The sequence below is a fragment of the Dermochelys coriacea genome, chromosome 12 (assembly GCF_009764565.3).
Source record: "Dermochelys coriacea isolate rDerCor1 chromosome 12, rDerCor1.pri.v4, whole genome shotgun sequence".
NCBI classification, from domain to species: Eukaryota; Metazoa; Chordata; order Testudines; family Dermochelyidae; genus Dermochelys; species Dermochelys coriacea.
The window spans coordinates 39,199,394-39,216,016 of record NC_050079.1 but is presented as its reverse complement, the minus strand read 5'-3'; the positions used below and the strand labels follow the sequence as shown (position 1 = coordinate 39,216,016).

At 46.9% G+C, this 16,623-nt stretch overlaps 1 protein-coding gene and 1 long non-coding RNA gene across 5 annotated transcripts in view; one reads left to right on the top strand and one right to left on the bottom strand.

The window, feature by feature from the left end:
* The window catches only part of ZFPM1 (zinc finger protein, FOG family member 1), a 118,227-nt gene extending 108,008 nt beyond the window's left edge, over positions 1-10,219 (bottom strand). For 2 of the 4 annotated variants that reach the window (XM_043494821.1, XM_043494822.1), the window contains exons 1-2: positions 9,912-10,219; positions 4,009-4,092 (exon numbers count right to left, since the gene is read on the bottom strand). In XM_043494821.1, coding sequence (XP_043350756.1) covers positions 4,009-4,092; positions 9,912-9,951 — 124 coding nt within the window. In that variant the 5' untranslated portion in view covers positions 9,952-10,219. The remainder of the gene's footprint in view (positions 1-4,008; positions 4,093-9,911) is intronic. The other 2 variants (XM_038368812.2, XM_043494823.1) reach the window with 2 other exon arrangements.
* Positions 9,242-15,644, top strand: LOC119841404. Its single transcript, XR_005288527.1, has 3 exons — positions 9,242-9,289; positions 10,729-10,883; positions 14,796-15,644. It is a non-coding gene; the product is annotated as an uncharacterized LOC119841404 (long non-coding RNA).
* The last annotated feature ends 979 nt before the right edge of the window (positions 15,645-16,623 follow it).

Sequence of the window (16,623 nt, the reverse complement as noted above, 5' to 3'; positions counted from 1 at the left end):
AGGGCAACAGAACCTTTAATTTTGGCCCACAATGGCCCTCCAGTTCATCCCGAGGGCAGTCTGCCACGACTAAGGGTTCTAACAGCCCAGAGCACAAGCCGACTATTGCTCCTTGCCAATGGCTGGTGAGCTCAATGACAAGGGATTTCTCTTGATCTCTCAAGGGAGAAAATGACAAGCAACTATTACGACTGTGGGCATTTGATTTAAGAGGGAAAGCACCACTGGGTGTGTTTGTAGGTGCAAGTCCACTGCAGCTCTCTGTCTCCCAGCAAGCTGCTATCAGTTTCACACCACTTAGGCCCCCTGCTTTAGATGCAAGACAAGTAAGTGAGAAATTCTTTATGGGATGTGAAAGATATAGGGGGCAGGTGAGAGAATGAGAGGCCTCCTTCCGCCAGCCCTGGAGGAGGAAGGCTGCACAGTGCAGTAGGGTGGAGCTAGAGTATAGTTGGAGAACCCCTCTGGTGATCATCAGGGGAGTTCGGACGTCCTCCCCATGGGCACTGGAAGCCGCCAAATGCCAGATCTGCTGCTCTAACTCGCCAAATTATATGAAATGCCACCTCTCCTGTATCGTCCCCGAAGAGCTCCTGTCATGGAACCAAAAAAGGACATGTGCTTTGCCATTCCATAAAACAGATTCTACCACCGGCACCACGCGGCCAAAACCCTGTGTGAAGAAATGGGCTATGCTCAATTGCAGTCAGTTTCTTCCAGTTTTAGTGCAACTAAGTAAACACCAGATGGGCATAATAGAGGCACATCACGGATATAACTGTGAAGTCAAGAGAGGAGGAGAGTCCAACACCCGGTCTGCAATGCTCCCGAGTTACTCTAGTGGCTTTTTAGGCACAACTAAACCATTGCCAATTTTATTTATTTGCACAAGTGGAGGAGAATATTTCCTCTTCAGACAGAGACATCCCGGACAGGCCGTGCCGAGCACCATGAGTGGGGCAGTGCGTAAAACCAAAACACCCAACACAGGCTGCTAACTTGCATTGGTACCAATGGGAAAAAATTAGGGCTGTCGATTAATCGCAGTTAATCACGTGATTGACACAAAAAAATTAACCACGATTAATGGCAGTTTCAATCGCACAGTTAAACAATAGAATACCAATTGAAATTTATTAAATATTTTTGGATGTTTTTCTACATTTTCAAATATATGGATTCCAGTTACAACACCGAATACAAAGTGTACAGTGCTCACTTTATATTATTATTTTTGATGATAAATATTTGCACTGTAAAAATGATAAACAAAAAGAAGAAGTATTTTTCAATTCAACTCATAAAAATATTCTAGTGCCATCTCTATCATGAAAGTGTAACTTACAAATGTAGATTTTGGGTTACATAACTGCACTCAAAAACAAAACAATAAAACTTTAGAGCCCACAAGTCTACTCAGTCCTACTTCACATTCAGCCGATTTACGGGAGATAATGCTGCCCTCTTCTTATTTATGTCACCAGAAAGTGAGAACAGGCATTTGCATGGGACTTTTGTAGCCAGCATTACAAGATATTTATTTACATGCCAGATATGCAAAATATTCATATGTGCCTTCATGCTTCGGCCACCATTCCATAGGACATGCTTCCATGCTGATGACGCTCGTTAAAAATTAATGCATTAATTAAATTTGTAACTGAACTCCTTGGAGGAGAATTATATGTCCCCTGCTCTGTTTTACCCACATTCTGCCATGTATTTCATGTTATAGCAGTCTCGGATGATGACCCAGCACATGTTGTTCATTTTAAGAACACTTTTGCTGCAGGTTTGACAAAAAACAAAGAAGGTACCAATGTGAGATTTCTAAAGATAGCTACAGCAGCCAACCCAAGGTTTAAGAATCTGAAACGCCTTCCAAAATCTGAGGGACAAGGTGTGGAGCATGCTTTCAGAAGTCTTAAAAGAGCAACGCTCGGATGCAGAAACTCCAGAACCCAAACCACCAAAAGGGAAAAATCAACCTTCTGCTGGTGGCATTTGACTTGCATAATAAAAATGAACATGCATCAGTCATCTCTGCTTTTGATTGTTATCGAGCAGAACCCGTCATCAGCATGGACACATGTACTCTGGAATGGTGGTTGAAGGACCATATGAATCTTTAATGCAACTGGCATATAAATATCTTGTGACATCAGCAACAACAATGCCATGATAACATCTGTTCTCACTTTCAGGTGACCTTGTGAACAAGAAACGGGCAGCATTATTTCCTGCAAATGTAAACAAACTTGTTTGTCTGAGTGATTGGCTGAACAAGAAGTAGGACTGAGTGGACTTGTAGGCTCTAAAGTTTTACTTTGTTTTATTTTTGAATGCAGTTATTTTTTGTACAAAATTCTACATTTATAAGTTCAACTTTCATGATAAAAAGATTGCACTACAGTACTTGTATTAGTTGAATTGAAAAATAATTTTTTTTTGTTTTTTTACAGTGCAAATATTTGTAATAAAAATAAATATAGAGTGAGCACTGTACACCTTGTATTCCATGTTGTAACTGAAATCCATATATTTGAAAATGTGGAAAACACCCCAAAATATTTAAATAAATGGTATTCTATTATTATTTAAAATTTTTTTAATCGCTTGAGAGCCCTAGAAAAAAATCCATTCATAAAACGTGGCAGTGGAGCAACCCAGCAAGGACACTAGGGGGACATGTTCTGATGGATCTGTGTGATCTGCAGCACACGAGCTGTCGGAGATGGAAAGATACCACCTGGCTAGAGGAGTAGATAATCTGGGCAGATGAACATATGACACTCCAAGAAACTTGGAGGGAAATGCTCCCTGTCATTGGTGGGTTTGTTTTACAGCACCTAGAGGGTTCAAAGAGAAATTAAAGAGCCCTGACACTGGACACTATGGGTATACATATGCACATGCATAGTCCTTGCTCTGGAGAGTTTGCAGTCAAAGGCTGGATTAGCATCCCCCCTATTATAGATGGAGAAGGGATGTGCAGGGAGACTAAAGATTTGCTCAACATCACACAAGGAATCTGTGGCAGAACAGGGAATTTGTATCCAGACTGCTCAAATCCCAGTCCAGTAGCTTAACCACAAGGCCACCCTTCCTCATGCCTTTTAATATCACAAATGGGCAACAGCAGGTTACCAAGGGCGGCGAGTTCCTGCGGAAGACATGAGGGGGGGAATTTGAGAGAAGAGCATGTGCTGGCACTTGGTACTCTAGGATGGAGGCGGCATGCAGGCAGAGGGGACCGCCTGGAGACAGGGTGAGAAAAGCAAGAGGTGGAATAGATTCATCGGCGGGAAACAGCCACCGATGGTTTTCACAAGGACAATTCTTTTCCGGGGCAGATGGATCGTAGCGTTCAGGGGTCTGACAGGCGCCATCAAGGGCACTGGGACAGTCTTTAGAAATGGCAGGTTAGTTGCATAGTCAAGGACATGGCAGTCCGGTCCAGGCCTTCCTCCCCTTTAAACCTCTTTTTACCACCCTCTCCCAGGTGGCAACAAGGCCCAGGGGGAGACAGTGAAGGGATGATCTGCACTGAGACGCACCAAATTGCGTGTGGAGAGAAGAGCGATTAGATGGCTGATTTTAAAGTGCCCACGAGGGTGCTACAGGCCACATTACAGAGGCAGCCTCCGCTCTGTACACGAACAGCCCAAGTTCCAGGCACAGGGGGGTGAATGGCGGGCAAGAGGAACAGCAATGGAGCTATGGAGTTCCCCGTTCAGACGCAGGCAAGACAAAGAGGTTCCGTCATGTGCATGGTCTTTACTAGAAGCTAGCAGGTGTGGGATTTTCCAGGAGTGCGCATCGCCTCGTGCCGCTCCCACTGGAGCCAGCAGGGGTTTTACCCACACTAGGAGCCGAGCAAGGCCAGCGCTGAGCGCCTTTGGAAAATCCCTCCCCATCTGCTATTGGGTCACTTTCTGCAGGGGCACAAAAAGGATTGAAACACGGGGGGGGGTGGCGGGGCCAGCATGAAAGGAGGGGGAGACCCACCTGTGGGAGGGGTCCATGGGGCTGGCATCACCGGGAAGCAGAGGCAGCTCAGAGCGACGCAACAACTGAGGGGTTCAGATGGATCTGAGGGGGGCGGGCGAAGAGTGAAATTCGATGCCGCAGAGAAAGGGAGGTGGCGATTGCGGGACGGCCAGGCTTAGGAGCACACTTTCATGGCTGCATTTTGGACGGACTGGCAGGGACGGGTGTGCTATCTCAAGGGAAGGCACGGATTACAGGCACAGCATGGCATGGGGGTCTAGTGGCAATGCGAGGGTGCCTAGGTTTTGTTAGCAATGGTGCCTCTAACTTGCGGTGTTCCAGGTCACACATCACACCACAGCCTACTCACCTCCCCCGGCAGCCATGAAGCATGTGGCACAAACAAAGCCTCAAGGTCCCTGGAGAAGAGGAGTTACAGGAGAGGGCAAAGTATTGCTGTTTCACAAGACAAGGGCCCTAGCACCTCCTGCACACGCCTCAACTGGTATAGATCAGCTCAGCTTCATTGACTTCAGTGGTGCGATGCTGATTCACACCAACTGAAGCACTGGCTCAGAGTTATTTGATGGGGAGACAAAGAAAACAAGATGGGAGGGGGGCTTCCATTACCTAACAGTAATCAAAGAATTCACAGAGGACAGTTTTCATTTATGCCAGTGGCCATTTTTAGCCTTTACACTCAGTTACACATTGTAAACTAAGTAATGCTACTTACATAATACCCAGTGGAGGGTCCCAGAATGCTTTGCAAGCATTCAGTAAGCTTCACAACAGCTGCCAGGGCAATTGGGTTTTATTTGCCCCATTTGTAAACTGGGAAAAAACGAGGCACAGAGGAAAAGCAATTTACCCAAAATCATACAGTGAACCAGGGGCAGAGTTGGGGAAAGAACCCACGTGTCCCCTGCATTAGTCACACAATGCCTTGCTAATTGGGGCCACCAGAATCGCTTAGAAGTGTTGAAGCGACACAGAAGCACAAGAACTGGGGGCATTAGCCACTTGCATATTACTGAACACACTAGCTCAGACAGAAAACAAACAGAGTAAGAGAGGCGGGCGGGAGGATCAAAAGCCACGGGGTTAAAGCAGTGGAACTAAAATTAGACTCCAGTCTGGCTACTGTGACCATTACAAGCAGTTCACTTCCATTTTCCAGAACTAGCTATAGTACGTGTGAATGTGTTTATTGGGGAAGGCCCAATCCTATAAAACCTTGCTCATAGGAGTAATCCTTAATAGTCTATGAGAAATCTTTCCCCATGCAAGTGAAGGACTACTGTCAAGGCTATTGAGTGCAAGAGCCCACTCCTGTTCCAGTAATCACACCCACTTCAGCAGGGCCACAGGGACCCTTATGAGTAAAGAAGGCCCTTATTCTCCATACACCAATGCTCCCCCATCAAATAAAAAAACCCCACCAGATCACACCACTTTCCACCACTAATAGAGTTCTGATCGGGGCCCAATTCCACAAGTTTTACTCACCGGTCTAGCTCTTATTCATATCCCACTGAAGTCAGTGGAGCTACTTGCATCGTTCCTTACTTGCGTAAGGGCTGCAGAATCAGGCTCATGAATTATAAAGATATCTAGGCCAAACAAATGAAACACACACACAAAACACTCAGCCCAGAACAGGCTCAGTCTAAACAATGTAGAGCACACTTGCTATCTGGCACCATCTATTAGCAATTAAAGAATATCCACAAAAATATATATGATTGTGCTATATTTTTTTCCTTTTAAACATTTTTGCTACACGTAGCAGCCTGGGAGATAGTGATCAAAAAGAAAAAGTAAGTCAGCCTTCTTCAGACTCATGCAACATCTGTAACTTATAAAAGACACCAAAGAGAAATCTTCTAAATTAAACTTATTTTATGGAGTGCTTATGTGGAAAAAAATAAGTGTAAATGCAGGCCGCCCTCCCGCCCTCTCTCCAATCAGATAATTAAAAAGCCTGCCTTAATCATATTTGCAATGGAACAAATTGTTGGAGCCCTTTCGCCTTCTCTTTTCAGTGTTTGTTATTGTAGCAAATCCTGCTCCAGTCTGGTTGGTAGAGATAAGAAGTCCTTATCTCACTTGGCAATCTTTATCAGTATGGAGATCAGGCCCCAGAACTTATCAGGAATTCAGATCTACCGTAGCTGAGAGCAAATCCAGAAAGGGAAAAAAAACAGGCAGGCCCCTGCAACGACTGTGAGAATTTTCACTTTCAAGTTAATGTAAAAAAATATATATATTATTATATATAATAAAAAGACTCACACAGCCACATCAGCAACATGAGATCAATCTCCTTGTTTATCGATTTCCCTCATCTACAAAGCCAGAACTGTAACTACATGAACATGCAGCTGCCGAAAGGTTCACTCATTTTATATATGTGCCCACACTCCCATGTTTGAAGTTAATAAATGTAACAGGCTATCTAGGTTTGAGATCAGCTCCCTGCTTCTTATCAGCCATTCACATCTATCTAACAGCAGAACAAAAGAGACACAGAAAAGAGCGAGCAGGCAGCTGCATCTGAGCTTGCCTTTGATAAATACTGATGGCGGGGGAGGGAGACAAATACAGCCTTCATCACTAATGGAATCAGATTAATTACCTGATCTGTTGCCACCCACCCCAATATCGAGCAGTGACAGGCACAGAGGGCAAGCAACCCGAGCAGCACTCAACAGAAGAATTCTCTATCAAATTAAATATATAATGCACAGGGCATTGTCATCAACTATCTGAACTACCATCAGTGCCTAGTTACAATCAGATGACACGTGGAGTTAAGGCATTAAAAAAAGCTAAGCATAAGCCAGGCCAAAACTACCATGGGGAATAACGAAAGCAGACATTGCTAGCACCTTTCTCAATGCCCTTTGTAGAGCAATTCTAATTGATGCTTCACAGGGTGCGTGCCACTAGCTCGCTCTTCCCAAAACGTTCTGCTGCAAGCCAACGGGTTGTAGTATTTTGGTCCTTCTTGTCAACTCTGGCCTGGCAGGCCCAGGGCGCAGTTGTTTGCATTTTAGGATTTAAGGAGCTTGTTAAATTAAAAACCATTCAGCATTTAAAAAAAAAACAACAGTTGGTTAAATATAGTCCAGCATCTGATCTTTGTCTTATCACTTTTGGCAATCACATGCGCTCCCCGAGATCTCCCTTCTGAGCTATCTGCATTTCACATCAAGCTGAAAAAAGCAGAACAGAGAAGCACAGAGGAAAAATAAAATAAGCAGATAAGAATCTGGGGAGGTTTTAATACTTCAGCTGAGAGAATGTAAGTATAGACTTTATGGAAACAGGTCCCGTTTGTACATTATAGGAGTCTAGTTACCAGACCCCTGATTCATGCCCACTTTTCCCTTCTCAGGAGAGTGCAGTACAGACAGCAGAAAGCCGCTCTCGCAGCACTATACATCTCTAATGACTGTTTTCATGTTGACACGTACAGGAAGGGTTCCAAGCTTTCAGCTTTTAATCAGTTTTGGCCATCACCATCAGCCTGAGATCAGCCTCCCACTTTATCATTTCTTCATATCTCTGGAGAAAGCAGAAGAGGAAGGAGATAGAGCAGCTTTCAGTACAGCTAATGCATTCAGAATGCTGCCCATCCTGGCAAACATCACAATCCATCTCAAGATCACCTTTTACTCCTTTATTAAGCAGAGTATGTCTTGCAGAGGTGACAAGGAAGGAGCTGAGAACAAATGCACAACAGTGGTTCACCTAGACCTAACAACTCATGCAGACAAACTGGATGGAAAGTTTAAAATAAAATCTGGCAACAAATCTATGCTGGAGGACAAATTTGCGTGCTATTAATATGTACCCTCCTCAGTGGAGTCTTGGCAGACCTGAAGGGCACTCGCTTCCTGTCACAAACGAGTGCGAGTGCGTATCCCACATACTTGAAATACTTATCAAGAAAAAGATCAGCATTGTTATTTCAGCAGCTGAGTGTTCAATGCAGTGATGCTGCCACTAGCTTCTATAGTCACCTCAGCTAATTAAGATGGGATGGTTACATGGGAGCCCAACCATTTGCTTAATGCCACCAAGAAGGTGATATTTCTTGACCAGCAATGTTTGCCATGACACTGCAAAAAGAAAGCAGCAGAAGTTGGATGAAACTTTTTTTAAAGGCAGATAGAAGTTGAAAGTAACTATTTTTAACTTCCCTTGCTGTAAAGGTCTGGTTCAGCCTTATCAGCAGAATCACCCCAGACAGGCAAACAGGTAGATGCAATGCAGTATTGCAATTATTTCAAAAGAAAGAGAAAGCAATATTATCACATGATGGCCAATTTTATCCCCAACATCTCTGACTTATCACCAATTTAGATCAGGAGAAAAGAAAAATGTTGCTAAACCAGTCACTGGAAGACTTCCAGCAGTCTATAGAACTTCCCAAGAATATGTAACAATAATCTCTTTCATCTTTGCCAGACCTGAAATCAGATTTTCCTTGGTTGATCAACTGGGATCACGGAAAGAATGATAATCCAGAGGCATTAGCATCAACTAGGGGAAACTTGGACAGAGCCAGAAAAACAAAGTAATCCAATGGCAGTCTCTACCGGGCTTTTATCACAACACTATCAGTTCTCCCAAATCTTAGTGTGCTTGCAGAGTGAGGTGGGATGGACAGGAGCTCCCCACAACAAAAGGGACGGGGGTGTGGGGGGGAGGAAATAACCAGGGCACATTTTGGTTACAAGGTTTGCAAAAGAGTTTTTAAAAAGCAATACGCACAGCACAGTGAGCAGATCTGCGATACAATGATCCCACTTATAAAGATCTCCAAATACTTTGCATCACGTTTTTCAAAAGTCCCCCTCGATGAGGCTTTTTTAATGCAATGGATGCGAGTCAAACATAGATAAGATCACAATTTCAGACCGTCCCGACAGAGCGATCTTATCGGGATGGGACTTGCTGAATGGAATATTTTAAAGCTTTATCTCAGCTCTGATCAGAGGCGGCTGTATCAGGCTGAAACATCTCTGTGGAAGGAGAGAGAGGGGAAGGAGAAGAGGGGGGGAGGAGGAGGAGCACTGAAAGAAACTAAATAGGCAAGCCGGACACAAACTTCTGCAACCACATGCAGAAATCCTGAGCAGCCTAATTGGACCGTGCAGTGCCAGCAGCACACACACACACACACACACACACACTACAGCTCTGTCCTATGTGGATATTAGATTACAGGTCCCTGTGCAAACAGCCAGCCCTGCAGCACCCAACAGAACCCACGGAGGGGAGGCAAGAGGTGATGTGGAGAATGCGGGACGCCCAGAAAATGCACCAGGGGAGGGGAGGAAAGTGACAAAGGCTAGACCCGAGCAGCGGCCTGCGAGACGCACTAGGGACCAGCCACCCCGGAGCTGCCCCTCTTAAATTCGCCTCCTGACGGTCCGGGCTGTAGCCGCTCCGCTTGGGAGAGGCTTGGCAATCTCGTGCTTTAAGGACCTCAAACACAGCCCCCACCAGCTGCGCACGGGGCAGGAGGAGGACAGGCTCGCTTTGCCCAGGGAAGCGAATCAGGGGCACTGTCCGTGTAGGAGGGAGAGAGTCTGGAGTGACTGTAGCTGGGCAACAGACCAGCGGTGGGAAGAGAGAGCCACGGGCAGTAACAGCTGGTGCTAGGAGTGGCGGGGGTGGGGTGGGGGGGCGACTCTGGGCTAGGATTCCCTTTGCCAGGGATTGGGAAGGATCCAGGTGTATTGACAGCTGGTGACTGGGGGGAGGGTGTCACTTTCCTCCCCTCCCCAGGGACACTAACAGCTGGTGACTGGGCGGGAGGGGAAGGGGCGACCCAGGGGCACAAACTGGGCGGGCAGGGCGCTGGGACTCAGGGGAGGGCAGGGCAGGGCACCAAGCGTGGCACTCACGTTTGATCTGCCTGGGGTTGCTCTGTTTCCTCCTGGACATTGCTCGGCAGTCAGCGTGCCCGGTCCCTCCTCCGGCTGCTCGGACGGCGGCAGGTCGCTGGCAACTCGGGAGGGCGGCAGGCGCCCGGCTCTCATGCCCGCCAGGCGCTCCCAGGGCTGGGGAGGGAGGGTTCGGAGCCCCGGCGCGGGGAGACGGGCCCCGGGCTCCCAGTTGGTGGCTCGGCACCGTCCCGCGGGCGGGGGAGGGGAGGGGGACCCGGGCTCCCGCCGGCGGCCGCTAGGGTCCGACTCGGATTTTTCTCAATGGAACCTGAAATGTATCAAACCCGCTGAACGTTCCATTCGGGGCGGGGCTTCCCCCGGCCGCTGGGAACGGCGGCCGCCCATAGGCCGGCGCCCTCCCGCGGGCCACGCCCACCGGATGAGGCGGACGCGGCGCGGCGGCGGGGCGGGCTCTGGGGCGAGCGGCTGGTCCCGTGGAGCGGAGCCGGGCAAGGCTGAGCCCTGGGAGAAAGCGGGTTGGGTTCCTAGGCTGGGAAGCCGCAGGTGCCCCAGGCAGGGGAATGTTGGGGGGGGGGGGCCGGGGAGTTTCGGGGTGTCCCCCCCCCATCAATGACAGGGCAGTTTAACAGCAAGGGTGAGGCAGTCTGGGATGCCTGAAGTAATTGGCACCAGCTGAGTGAGCTTCCTTATTTCTGTACGCAAAAGAATAAATAAATCCCCCCATCTTGTTATAACCCTTGTCCTCGCTCCCTGTCCCCTCTCCCTGGCTCATCCTCCTCCCTCATCTAATATTTGGATTGTCAATTCCTTGCAGTAAGTCCTGTGGCCCAGAAGCTATTTACACCTACGTCTATCTTTGTCCTCTCTGACGCACCGAGCACGCCGGTGGGCTGCATAAAATAATTATTCGATTAGCTTTTCATCGTGCTCTAGGGCACTTCGCGACAAACCTAATAACCCTGCCCTGAGGTAGGTCTGTTTATCGTTTTTCACCAACGGGGAAACTGAGGCACAGGAAAGTGAAGTGGTTTGCCCAGGCCCATAGAGCAAGTCAGGGTCAACCCTGGGATAAGAACTCAGCAGTTCTTGGATCCCGGTCCACTGGACCCCACCTTTTCTGTTTATACTGTAAAGTGAGAACCAAAACAAGATTAAAGGATGCTGCACTCGGGCGTGGGCTGCTAACGGGTTATAGGGATGGAGAACTGCACTCGTTTTGCTTAGTCCAGCATTCCAACAGGACAGAATATAAAGAAAAGGGCAGCATCAGAGAACCTGTGGTTCTGATGTGGGAAGCTGGTAACACTTCTTGGACCTAATCCCTTTATTTCATCATTATGGGCCCTAGCCTATGCACCACTCAATACTTTCTCTTTTGCTACCTCTCTGGTTACAACATACATACATCATCTATCTCCTCTACCCCTCCCAGGAGGTAGCTTTGTCCCTTGTTTTCCTAGCACAGGTTGCTATAAATTCAGATGGGTTTTAGGCCTAGAGAAATGGCCAGTCAAGAGCACTTCAGAGCCATCCATTGAGCAGTAGAAAGGGAGGAAGTCACCTCGTTGTAGCCAATGGGAGTCCTCCTTTGCTCTTTGGCCTTTTCCCCATTTGGCTCCTGGAGTGAGGAACTGAACAGAGCATCCAGCCAATGCTGGTCCTTGGGGCTAACTTTTCAGCCGTGGTTACAGTCATAAAAGTTGGGCAGTTGGGCGAGTAGGAGCAGTTAATGTTCAAGGAGGGCAGAACATTTGTGGAATCAAAGGTGAATCACGCCAGCCAAATTCTGCTCTCAGTTATCCTTGTGCAATCTTACTGAAACCAGTGGGGTCCCACAGATGGGGAGGCTGGGCTTGGCCCACTGTTCCTAGACTGGTTTCAGAGTAGCAGCCATGTTAGTCTGTATTCGCAAAAAGAAAAGGAGTACCCGTGGCACCTTAGAGACTAACAAATTTATTAGAGCATAAGCTTTCGTGAGCTACAGCTCACTTCATCGGATGCATTTGGTGGAAAAACAAATGCATCCGATGAAGTGAGCTGTAGCTCACGAAAGCTTATGCTCTTATAAATTTGTTAGTCTCTAAGGTGCCACGGGTACTCCTTTTCTTTTTGTTCCTAGACTGTTTAGCTTCAAGCTCCTTAAATCCCTCAGATTTTTGACAATCTTATTTTCTCTCTCTAAACATTTTGCTTTAGAAGCAGAAAGCTGCCAGGGCTGCAATGCTGCGGGAGCTCCGAATTCTCACCAGTAGTGCTGCTTTCTGACATAGCCAAGGACGAGTCTGCCAAGAGTTTGTTCTCCATCTGTCCCTCCTTTGCAGACTGGGCCGTTTTTGTCTCAGATCAGTTGTTTATCTGCCACTGTTCAGAATTCAAGCCTTAAGGGCAGTGAACTACTGTAGGCTTGTCTGTGCCTCTCCCACGGCTTGATCCTCGCAATAGCCGTGGGAGGCAAGGAAGCACTATTGCTTTCACTTTACACATGGGAAACTGAGGTGTGGAGAGGCAATGTCACTTGTTCAAAGTCACACAGTGAGTCAGTGACAGAGGTGGGAACAAAATGCAAGAATTCTGACTCCCAGGCCCTGATCAAATCACTTGATCAAGTGAGATTTTAGTCCAGCAAATAGGAAACCCTATTTTATAGAACTCACTTTGGTTTTAGAAAAGGAAAGGTTAAAAAAACCTCAGTATGTTTAGTCTTGAGAAAAGAAGACTGCAGGCAGACCCTCATAAGAGACTTCAAATATATTACAGGCTGTTCTAAAGAGGGCTTTGATCAATTGTTCACATGTCCACTGAGGTAGGACAAGAAGTAATGGGCTTAATTGTAGCAAGGGAGATTTAGGTTAGATGTTAGGACAAACTTTCTAACTATAAAGATAGTTATGCTCTGGAATAGGCTTCCGAGGAAGGCTGTGGAATCCCCATAATCGGAGGATTTTAAAAACAGGTGGGACAAACACCTGTCAGGGATGATCTAGGTTTACTTGGTCCTGCCTCAGCACCAGGGGCTGGACTTGATGAACTCTCAAGGTCCCTTCCAGCCCGACATTTCTGTGAGTCTGTGAAATGAGAAGGGCCCCAAGGCTCTGAGCATCTGTAAAATACAATTTAAAACCACATTTAAAAAAAATTCAGTCCAGCCACTGCCTACATCCCCTATCCAGCAACTACCCTTTTCAGCTTGCTGTGTCTCTCTGCAAACGACCCCAAATATACCAAGAGGTTGAAAAATAAAATCCTATTGTACAGGGAAAAAAAGCCATCAGGGTCTGCTCATTGTGTGAGCCTTGTGTTGCAACAGGATGCACAAGGGGAAAGTGACAAATAACCTCCTAAAACACACAACAAAGTAACTGCAGGCTGAGCCCAGATGTTAATTTGTTCCCAGAGCTCAGATGCCAGTGCTGTCCGGAAATAGCTGTGAGCTAGGTTAAAGAGTATTCTGGGTAACGGGCATGCAAATGAGCACCCAGTGCATCCAGTTTTCCTTTGAAATCCCTGTCCCCGGCATTGCTGCTTGCAAGCAGCCTTTGAACGGGAGTCAAATTCAGCATATTCAACAGACGTGTTTCAAGGGCCTTTTTGGAGTCATCACTTCAACTATAAGTGAGGTTGTCTCCTGGCTTTTGGGGTATATATGGTACCGTTATGTGCACAATGGTAATCTTTCAAGCAGATGACAGGGTATGTGGATTCCTGCCATCATCGGAGAAGGACTGAAAGACTGTAGGCACTGCTATCTCCAGTCCAGCATGCAATTGCTCAGCACGGCAAGACTTGCTGACATTGATCAACGCTCCTTTTTTTTTTAAGGGTTTTTAATTAACATCCTGTTTCAATAATGAGTTTTAAGCACCACATGATTCCAGTAAAGAGGTCAAGCTCGCCGTGAGGAGTCAAAATAAATTAAGTTAGGAATTAGGAAGAGTTCCAAGGGGCAGAGGGAGATCTTGCTGTGGAAAATGGATCACTGCCACTGCAGTTGTCAATTCTGCTACCAAATTGGTAGGGGCCAGTCACCCTAAGCAGCCTGGGTAGCACATAGTCAGTGTTTGTCTTTATTATTCTACACATTTCAATTCAGTTTATAGTCTTGCTGGTTGTAGGTTCACATTAAACTGCAGGGCTGATAGATCTCCTTCCAGTTCAGACAGGCGCTGTGGTCTCGATCCTGCCACAACTTACACCCAGCAGCGGGACTACCCACATGTGTCGAATTGAGCACGTGTGTAAATCTGTGCAAGATTGGGGCCCTTGTGAGCTTCTCACACGTGGGGCTCGACTGTCCTCTGCACCAGCTCATGATCAATCAGACATAACTCCGTCAAAGGTGGGAGCGGGAGGTACAATGGCGAAAGGGAGAGGAGAATCACATCCATCCTCTTTAGAAAATTCTATTTAGCATCTTTACTTTGTATCAGAAGGGGCTAGATTCTCTCTATAGCTGTGAGTGTCAGACCTTTGGAGCACCATTGTGACAGTAAGGAGCATACTGGCAGGATGGAAGCCCAATTGGCAGTGGCCAATTTCCATATACATTTAGATAATTTCAGAAATAAATGCACAATGGTAATATTATTTACTGAGCACCTCGCCTGGTTGCTTACGCTTGTGTCTCCCTTGACAGATGATGAAAGAAATTGCTTGGTTGAGTAGAACAGTAACAAAAACCATGAAGCTGCTGAGGTTTGGGCTCATGCGAGAGAGAGAGAGCAAGAGAAAGATAGGGGAAGTAACTTTAGCAATTGGGGAAAAGTCAGGATTTCCACAGACAATACAGCAACTGCATATACTCCAGGGACCTAATTCAGTACACACCAGTGCAAAGTGATCGCAAAAAGTGTGTTGCTTATCAATATTTTCCTTTTCACTTAGACACGAAACTCTTCCATGTTTGCAACTGTTTTGGTTCAGTCACAACAACCTGAGAAAACACGAGCGACCTTAACCAAGGATGAGGACAAGGCTGAGGCTAATCAGATACCAAGTGCTGGCTCTGGGGCAGAAATGCAGGGATAAATGGCTTCAAGGAATCTGTGTTGTTTGGACTGTCACAGCATGGGCCTACTTCTACCAGCTGTGAGCAAAGGGAGGAGCAGCTGGGGGTCGAAGGTGACTGTAAGATTGGGTTTCCATTATACCTTCTACTGTTGTTTTGGCCCGGATCCTGCAAAACTTGGGCACATGTTTAACTTTACTACTTGGAGTAGGCCCATTGATTTCACTCATGGTAGTAAAGTTAAGCATGTTTTTGCAGGATTGGGGCCTTACTGTCTTCTTGCCCATGAGTGTATATTAAATGGAGGTTGGTAGGCTAAACATTTGCCCTCCTGGTCATTCTGAACCTGTTTTCAAAACCCATGCCTTGTTGTGTTTCTTTCCCAAAATCACCACTTCCTTGTTACTGTTGGGGGCTTGTTCTTTGTTTTATATCAATGGCAACTGTATTGATGAGCAGCCCTATAACAACAAAACAGCCCACAGAGCTCTGCGTCAGCAGCATCCCTACAACAACAAAGCACAATGTGGAACCCAGCATGCTTGACCAATGCTGTAATTGTGAGTCAGGCGACCCTACAATAACAAACCAGTCCTCAAATCCTCAGCCAGTGTGACTACATCCCATTACTCACAAGCAACCCAACAATGACAAACCAGAGCATGTAGCCTGATACTCCTGAGAGCAACCCTGCAATACCAAACCAGTGAGCATGCACCGGGGAGGAAAACGTACCCTGACAGAATGAAACAGGTTTTATTCCTTAGAATTGTACATTCCTTGCCAGGGTCCTTTGAATTGGCACAGCTCACTTTTGGCATTACACCAAGGCCTGTCAGATCCCCAAGGCATATGAATCTGCAGCTGCTTTGGACAAGTGCCTCTTACCAGAGCCAAAGTCCAAATCCTGGGGTTTCTGCATGACTGTGATAGACGCCCTCCAACCCCTCGTGTTCCCAAACCCCTCTTACTCCCTGCACCAAATGGGGCTCAGGCTTTGTAATCTCCGCAGCGGGCGGCCCAATCCTGCCAATGGGCCATAGCAGCGAACCAGTTCCAATTATCTTCATCGAAGTGTGGCTGATCTTGCAAACTTTGGTGCTGCGCATTCACTAGGGACATTAACCACAGATGATGGTTCTGACAGCAAGGCTAGCTGTACGGCCTCTGCTTGCAAGTGTGAGTGTGTACATGCGTGTGTGCTTTTCCTTGCTCAAGTCGTGTTTGCAGAGCGATTGTTCTAATGTAACAGAATAAACAGAATGTTTTCCAGAGGAGTGAATTACATGCCTGCAGTGCAGAGATAATATGCCAGCAGCCCTGATTCCCATTGTGCGGGAGGTGACATCTTTTTATGGAGCTGTGTATTTTTGTATTAGTGCCAATTAATCTGTAGTTATATTATTAGAGACACAGAGCAAGCGAGTGAGACTATGTTGGTGGAGGAATGTAACTGGACAGGCCAGCTGCGGCTGCGCTTCAGTGGGGTGCGGGGGGAGGGACTGCCAAGCGGCAAGCCCTGGATGTATTTTGGAACGCTGACCTGCACTGAGTTTGGTTGGACGTTTAAGAGAGGCACCCAACGGGGCCCTCATAACATGGTGGCATGTGACAGGCCTCACCTGTGCAGAACCATCTTGCTGAATATGCAGTGAAGTCACGACCCTACAAAGCCCTCTCCCAAGGATTCTGCCCATTAGCTCT